At 44.9% G+C, this 9,051-nt stretch overlaps 1 protein-coding gene across 1 annotated transcript; it reads left to right on the top strand.

The window, feature by feature from the left end:
* The first annotated feature begins 7,821 nt into the window (after positions 1-7,821).
* LOC120930917 (beta-1,3-galactosyltransferase 2-like) lies at positions 7,822-8,871 on the top strand. Its single transcript, XM_040342054.1, has one exon. The coding sequence runs from the start codon at positions 7,831-7,833 to the stop codon at positions 8,848-8,850; it is 1,020 nt and encodes a 339-aa protein (XP_040197988.1). The 5' UTR covers positions 7,822-7,830; the 3' UTR covers positions 8,851-8,871.
* The last annotated feature ends 180 nt before the right edge of the window (positions 8,872-9,051 follow it).

Genomic DNA, 9,051 nt, shown 5'->3' with positions numbered 1-9,051 from the left:
TAATACACTGCGGTACATTTTCTATCCTAATAAACCTCCAGCTGACATACTAGCTTAGAGACAAACAACTTACGGCAGTGCACCCTGTGACAAAACCCACTGTCACTGTGTGTTTTGGAAGGGACTGTCCGCGTGCCTCCAACCGACAGACTATGGGCCACAAGATACTGGAGACCCGAGACATGCTGGCACTGAGACGGGAGGGGTTACCCCGGCAGACAGACCTGGAACCTTAAGACTACTTTTCCAACATCCTCGAGTTGACCCGTTCGGGGACCCACCGTGGCTGTTGGACTGTTTCCCAGGGGAAGTATTGTCATGGACCTTGGAATGCAGAAGTGTTCCTCCTTGAAATCTGTTACACAGTGGGGGATCTTCTGCCCTGTCTTAAGGCTCCAGACGGCTCCATTGTTCTGTGTCTGGCTATTGTGTACATTGATTGCCCCCTGGGGCTTCTGTCTCATTACACATAACAGTCCTTCTAATCAAGCTATCGGACCAATCCCTGCTGACTCATTTTCAAGTCCTCATTTGCATGACTATGAGGACCTGAAGGAGAACTACATGTACTTTACAATTGACCAATAGGAAAGCGGTTGTTGGGGGAGGGATGTTCCAAATTCTGTATAAAAGTGAAAAACTAAATTCCAACGAAACCACCGTTAACTGGAATACAACCAGCGGGACCCATACCACCTATGGGTCCTGAACTCTTCCTTATCAGAGGTTTCTTAATTCACCCAAAAAAGACCAATACTCGCCACAGCACCCAAGGGGAAAACCTTACCCTTGTGTGTCCCTCCACACCCTCAACGCTCTCTGGATAGTAGCGCCAAGTATCCACTTTCAGCTCTAAATAACCAGCCCCCCATTCCTAACCACAAATCTGCTAACGTTTCTGTTAACCTTTTTTCGGGCCTTATTGAGCCACTCCACTGATCTAGCCAATCGCCAAGTCGTCCGAGCAATGATGTCAGACCATACAATCAGCATCTCCGGAAAGGCCAATGCGAGCCACAGGAAATCAAATTTGATATCCCGTGTAATGTCCAACATTGTCTCCGACGTGTAACACCAAAACGTCCGGCCGCCTATCCAGACGTGCAAAGCGATGCACTTCTGGGACCGTCCTGCTCATGGGCATTCCCGGTACGCCCAACCACTGGACACAGGCTTTCTGCCTAGAAATGCCCCATCAGGCCTAACAACTGCTTTTTTTTGCCACCCAATAAACATATGAGTGGCCCAATATCCAGACCAGGCCCTGCACGCCACCTGAAAGAGAAGAAAAAACATACCACACATAAAAACCAATATGCATGCAGAAACATGCATACCCACAAAAACATGCTAAATAAGCTCCCCCTACCCCATTACTCTGACAACAGGTGAGGACGAACGTATAACTTGAACCAACGCGATTCCCACCTACAAATGCACTTGAGCACCTCTTCATCTAACCCCCATCTGGCAGCCTCAGTAGCCACCCCAATTCGAATAGAATGCGAGGAAAATTCCTTTTCCCCCAAACCCAATGCCCTTAAGCATTTGCGAAAGGGTTGGACCCCCTGTTAGATTTGTACTGCCATGCAGAGCTCTGTGAAAGAGATTTACCCTTATTTCCTGCCATACTGGCACACTTTACCAGACAGGAAATATAATAAGGAAAAATATGACCACTTGACTAGATATGGTATAAGTATTTCACTTTTAGAATTAATGATAATTTTCAGTGGGAGCTGATATTGTCAAAAGAGAACTGTTAAAAGGGAATATGTAGTTGAAGCAACGGTCAGTGGTTTCTTTAAGCTGCCCAGCAGAGCGTTTCCTCATTGGAGGGATGTACTAAACTGCATATTGGGATGATGGGATTATTGGCTGCAATGCTCAACACTCTTACTAGGTGTCAGTGTACTTTTTACACACATGCACAATATTACCAAAAGTATTGGGACACCTGCCTTTACACACACATGAATTTTAAGGGCATCCCAGTTCATTAGGGTTCAATATTGAGTTGGCCTACCCTTTGCAGCTATAACAACTTCAACTCTTCTGGGAAGGCTGTCCACAAGGTTTAGGAGTGTCTATGGGAATGTTTGACCATTCTTCCAGAAGCATATTTGTGAGGTCAGGCACTGATGTTGGACTAGAAGGCATTGTAGTCTCCGCTCCAATTCATCCCAAAGGTGTTCTATTGGGTTGAGGTCAGGACTCTGTGCAGGTCAGTCAAGTTCCTCCACTCCAAACTCGCTCATTCATGTCTTTATGGACCTTGCTTTGTACACTGGCCAAATCATTTGGTGGTAGGGGGATTATGTAGTGGGGTTGTTTTTCAGGGGTTGGGCTTGGCCCCTAAGGTAGCTACTTTGCAAGCTGGGATAGTCTATTTAAGTGAAGGGAACTCTTAAGGCATCAGCATACCAAGACATTTTGGACAATTTTATGCTTCCAACTTTGTGAGAACAGTTTGGGGATGGCCCCTTCCTGTTCCAACATAACTGCACACCAGTGCACAAAGCAAGGTCCATAAAGACATGGATGAGCGAGTTTAGGGTGGAGGAACTTGACTGGCCTGCAAAGAGTCCTGACTTATACCCGATAGAACACCTTTGGGATAAATTAGAGTGGAGACTGCAAGGCCTTCTCGTCCAACATCAGTGCCTGACATCACAAATGTGCTTCTGTAAGAATGGTCAAACATTCCCATAGACACACTCCTAAACCTTGTGGACAGCCTTCCCAGAACAGTTGAAGCTGTTATAGCTGCAAAGGGTGGGCCAACTCAATATTGAACCCTACGGACTAATAGGTGGATTCAGAAAGACTTAGGCTGGCGTATCAGTAGATACGCCAGCCTAAGTCTGAATGTGCGCCGGCGCTAATTTAAGCGTATTCTGGAAACCAGATACGCTTAAATTAGGCTCAGATACGAGCGGCGTAAGTGTCTTACACCGTCGTATCCTAAAGTGTCATTTTTAGGCTGACCACTAGGTGGCGCTTCCATTGCGGTCGGCGTAGAATATGTAAATCACTAGATACGCCTATTCACGAACGTACGCCCGGCCGACGCAGTACAGATACGCCGTTTAGGTAACGCATTATCAGGCCTAAAGTTATTCCATCAAATAGCTGGAATAGTAATGTTAAGTATGGCCATCGTTCCCGCGTAGAAATTCGTAAATTTTACGTCGTTTGCGTAAGTCTTCCGTGAATAGGGATTTACGTCATTTACGTCCACGTCGAAACCAATAGGACCGTGCGGCGTACTTTGCCGCAATGCACACTGGGATATGTAGGCGGACAGCGCATGCGCCATTCGCAAAATACGTCAAACATGTACGGTCACCCCCCATTACCATAAAACACGCCCCCTCAGCTAAATTTGAATTATGCGCCATTATGCCCGCCCGATTTACGCTACGCCGCCGTAACTTAGCAGGCAAGTACTTTGTAAATCATGTACTTGCCTCGCTAACGCCGCAAAGATAAGCCTGCCTACCTGAATCTAGCTATAAGACTGGGATGCCATTAAAGTTCATGTGCGTGTAAAGGCAGGCGTCCCAATACTTTTAGTAATATAGGGCCAGATTCACAGAAGAGATACGACGGCGTATCTCCTGATACGCCGTCGTATCTCTGTGATCCGCCCGTCCTAACTATGCGGCTGATTCATAGAATCAGTTACGCATAGCTAGCCCTAAGATCCGACAGGTGTAATTGACTTACACTGTCGGATCTTAAGGATGCAATTCTATGCCGGCCGCTAGGTGGCGAGGCCATTGCGGTCGGCGTAGAATATGAAAATGACTAGTTACGGTGATCCCCGAACGTCCGCGCTGCCCGTCGATCTAACTTTACGTAGTTTCCGTCGAGTTACGCCGCGTAAAATTAGGGCTGAGCCCTAGGTGTTCTAAGCCATGTTAAGTATGGCCGTCGTTCCTCGAAATTTAAAAAATCACGTCGTTTGCGTAAGTCGTCCGTGAATGGTGCTGGACGCCATTTACGTTAACGTCTAAACAAATGACGTCCGTGCGACGTCATTTAGCGCAATGCACGTCGGGTAATTTACCCGACGGAGCATGCGCAGTACGTTCGGCGCGGGAACGCGCCTAATTTAAATGGTGCCAGCCCCATTTGAATTAGGCGGGCTTGCGCCGAGCGGATTTACGTCACACCGCCGCAAGTTTACAGGTAAGAGCTTTGTGAATCAGGCACTTACGCTGTAAACCTGCGGCGGTGTAACGTAAATGGGATACGTTACGCTGTCGTGGAGCAACGTAAATGTATCTGAATCTGGCCCATAGTGTATATGGTAATGACTCTGTTGTTACTCAAAATATGTTATTCTTTTCTGCAGTGCTTGATACAATGTTGCAAGAAGTAGTTGCTAATGTTTTATTCACCTACTGATATACAGCTGTACAATAGAATCGTAAATTGAACAGTAATAATGGCAAAATTACTTAGGTTATTTCTAGGACTAGATTACTGATTTCATACCCCATGTATGTGTAAAGCACCTCATTTTACCTGTTTTATTAGAAACCACGGAAAGAAAATGATGCATTTCTGATAAGAATAAGATTGTTATTTATCTTCATGGAAATTATGGCTGAAATATCATAGTTACACAGGCAAAGGAAAATATTTGAACTTTTCCTAATGTAAGCATGATTGGAATAGCATGGATACACATCTCACATAAAAATGTTGACCTTTAATCGATAAGAATATGAGTATCATTTTCAACATGCAAAAAGGAAAAGGTATCGCTCGCAAACCACTTCCATCCCAATATATACAACAAAAAACAGGAAATCGCCCTGGGGCTTTAAATGCGGTGAATGTGCCAACAGTTAATGTTTCAGTTGACATTATTAATGGACACCGGGAGATCTTTGGTGACACACACCCCCATTCTGGCCATGTCTGCCCCCCCGTTTGTGCTCTGTTGGGTTGGTTATTCCTTTGCCTCCTCAGCTCCTGAGTCGGACGCTCATTACTGCCACTTCTGGGTATTCAGCATTTGGTAGTCTGATCCAGCCTTTGGTGAGTATAGGGCCATGCGTTTTGGACCCTCTTGACTAATTGTCACGATACCATCTCTGTGTTGATACTTATTTATTATAGGGCTGTTACTGATTAAAATTTTCGTGTTCGATTAATCTATGTTTTTTTTAATCGATTAATCGACTTAGTTTCGATTAAATATAACGCACATACAGATCCAACTACTTTTAGCTGATCTCCTTGCAGGCGGATTCCCAGTGCAGCTACCAACCACTGGAAAAATGGATAGCAGGATACAAAAAACACACAAAGGCAGCGCTCGATGGAAATAGCATTAAAACTTTTATAGTCTTCAAGTAGGTAACAAAATAATATTGCACTGGAGATAAAATCGATGTAGCTACATAAACTGTAAAAATGGTGCGAGTAATACCAAACGGTAGCAAAAGCAGTCATAAAAACATGTAGCTAAGTATGATACTGGTATAAAAATGTGTACAACAATGCCACTGCTGAATCCAGATGAGGGGTTAACATCAGTCCGTCGGCATGTAGATGTCCCGTGAAGGGAACTATCACAACTCCCAGTGGATAGCTGTAGAATCCCAGGTTGATAGAGGAAAGTGATAGAGGGAAGTGATCGAGGGAAGTGTAACAGCCCTTGCGTGTGGCAGATAGTAAGGTCCCGCTGGTATGCAGATATGAAGGCACAGCAAAGGAGCTCTTCAGATGGACACGGCAAGCCCCGCCGATGTCCGTGATGTCACCGGATCTCCGACAGAACTCCCTGAAGACCCGGAAGCCGGTGGAGAGGGCCGCCACGTGCAGATTTACATCGACAGAATGGCACAGCTGGGCAAATGGACGTATATATACACCCCCTTTCATTTGCCGGTCGTGTGGTCGCACGTGTCGCGAGCTCCGTGACCGTCCCAGCGGGGCCTGCGGACTCAATGTCCACCTGTGTCCCGTGATCGGGTCACAGAGCTGAGGAACGGGAGATGTTAGTGTAAACAAAACATCTCCCCGTTTTTCCTAGTGACATGTCACTGATCGTCACACGACAACCCACGCCCCCTAACAGTTAGAAGCACTCTCTAGGTCACACTTAACCCCTGAAGCGCCCCCTACAGGTTAACCCCTTCACTGCCAGTGTCATTTTTACAGTAATCGGTGCATTTTTATAGCACTGATCGCTGTAAAAATGACGATGGTCCCAAAATGGTGTCAAAAGTGTCCGATGGGTCCGCCATAAAGTCGCAGTCACGATAAAAATCGCAGATAACCGCCATTACTAGTAAAAAAATAAAAAATAATAAAAATGGCATAAAACTATCCCCTATTTTGTAGACGCTATAACTTTTGCGCAAACCAATCAATAAACGCTTATTGCGATTTTTTTTTTACCAAAAATATGTAGAAGAATACGTATCGGCCTAAACTGAGGAAAAAATATGTTTTTTTATATATTTTTGGGGGATATTTATTATAGCAAAATGTAAAAAATATTGCATTTTTATTCAAAACTGTCGCTCTATTTTTGTTTATAGCGCAAACAATTAAAACCGCAGAGGTGATCAAATACCACCAAAACAAAGCTCTATTTGTGGGAAAAAAGGACGTCAATTTTTTTTGGGAGCCACGTCGCACAACCACGCAATTGTCAGTTAAAGCGTCACAGTGCCGAATCGCAAAAAGTGGCCTGGTCTTTGGCCAGCCAAATGGTCCGGGGCTTAAGTGGTTAAACATTCCAACAAGAAACATATTTAACTTATTATTGATAAGAATATGGACATAATTAATTTTCCACATGGGGATATCATGACTACTCATTCCAAGGAGCATATTTAAACGAGAAGTTCAGAATTTTTTTCTTAAACAATGAAAATTGTTGTCTGAATTGCTATGGTTCTTTTTTTTGGGTTACATTAATAATAAATAGATAAAAAATAACACCTCTCACAAATTAAACCGTAAAAAGGTTTCAACCATGTGACTTAAAGCGGAGGTTCACCCTATTAGGTCACTTTGTTTAATATAATACTCCCCCCGCTGTACCTGACGATTTGGCGGTTCAAAAAAAATATAAAAATCTACATACCCCCTTTGCAGCATCTCGAGCAGGCACATCCGGGTTGTAGGGGTTCGGGAATGGGCGTGTCGGTTAGCTCCGCAAAGGATTTTGGGAGCCAACACGTGTGTCTCTGGACGGTGACGAGACACAGCAGCCAGAGGAGCAATCTCGCGATATTTCGAACGTCACCTGACTGCACCCGGTCATGTGACGGTCATTTATATGCTAGGCACAGCGGGGAGTGTCCTTTTCAGGACGCTGCCGGCCGTTGTCCTAGCAACTCTGCAGTGTTGACGGCGCGCCTCGCCGTCACACTGCGCATGCGCGGGATAGAGCGGTGAATGCTGGGACAGCATTCACCGCATCCCGGAAGATACTGCAGGAGGGCTTCAGAGTGCCCTGACTAAAGATGGCAATGTCCATGAGAATATTTTATAACTCATCTTTCGGAGGGATATCGCCATGCCTGCGGCTATGAGGATTAGACTGGTGAGTACTAATTACTTTGTACCACCAGCGTTTCAAAATGCTCTTTAAAAAAAACTGTTTTGCCGCGGAACTCCCGCTTTAAATGTCAACAATTTAAAAAGACCATTTCACCATAACAGGCAAAGTCTTACATTCATACTGTATAAAAATACATGAGAACTGCTTAGAAAGCCCACTGTTTTTTGAGCTAACAAAGTACATACATGTAAATATTCTCTTATCTTTGTGCAGAGGTTCCTGTGGCATCCAGATCAATGGGACGACGCTTTGTGGTGAGGATTTCTAGCTCCCTTGTGCTCACATTGATTTTTGCATCTGGATACCTGTACTTAAAAAATGAAGAATGGCTCGTTAATAGGTTGATGGTGTTTCGGGAACTTTTAAGCAACCAGGAAATCCCACATCCTGTAAAGAACCTGACCTATCCGGGCTTCCAACACCCTCTGGCCCCCCCTTACCCTTACCCGTACAAGTTCCTCATCAACCAGGAAAAAAAGTGCAAAGACCGGAACCCCTTTCTAGTCATAATGGTAACTGGTAGGTCTGGTGATATCGATAGTAGGCATGCCATTCGAGAAACCTGGGGCAATGAGAGTAATTACGATGTTGAAGTGGTGAGGATCTTTTTGGTTGGTCTTCCAATACTCTTTGTGAAAAGAACCCAGAGGAAGCTGGAAGAGGAAAGTGAAGCCTTTGGGGATATTGTCCAACAAGACTTCATGGACACTTACTATAACCTCACTTTAAAAACCTTAATGGGCATGGAATGGGTTGTTAAATTCTGCCCCACAGCCAGCTATGTGTTGAAAATCGATGATGACATGTTCCTCAATGTAGACTACCTTGTCCACCAGCTTCTTCGCCCCGAGCTTCCAGTCCATACCAACTATTTCACAGGGCAGATAGTGAAAAATACAGGACCCGTGAGGGGTAAAGCATACAAATGGTATGTCCCTAAGGATGTCTACCCCAATGACACCTACCCACCCTACTGTGCGGGAACTGGTTATGTCTTTTCTGCAGACATGGCCAAAAAAATCTATGATATATCACAAGTGATTCGCGTCATCTCCATAGAAGACTCTTTTATGGGAATTTGCCTTTATGAACTCCATATTCCACCCACTGCGCCCCCTCCAGGTATATTCAATGGTCACCGGATACAGTATAATCGTTGTCGATTTAACAAGCTCATTTTGGTTCACCATTATAAGGCTACTGAGCTGAGGACAGTATGGGCAGATTTTTGGACTAACAAAACTTCAGGGTGCTGATAAAAGGCATTTAAATATTTTACAACAGGGGTTGACAAATTTGCTTGGAATCTAGGAGCCAGCTAAAAAAGTTAGGAGCCAGAAAACGCACCCCGTCCCGGCGAGCTTGCGCGCAGAAGCGAACACGTACGTGAGTAGCGCCCGCATATGTAAACGGTGTTCAAACCACACATGTGAGGTATCGCCGCGATTGGTAGAGCG

The sequence above is a fragment of the Rana temporaria genome, chromosome 3 (assembly GCF_905171775.1).
Source record: "Rana temporaria chromosome 3, aRanTem1.1, whole genome shotgun sequence".
NCBI classification, from domain to species: Eukaryota; Metazoa; Chordata; class Amphibia; order Anura; family Ranidae; genus Rana; species Rana temporaria.
This window is presented reverse-complemented; position numbering and strand designations above follow the sequence as displayed.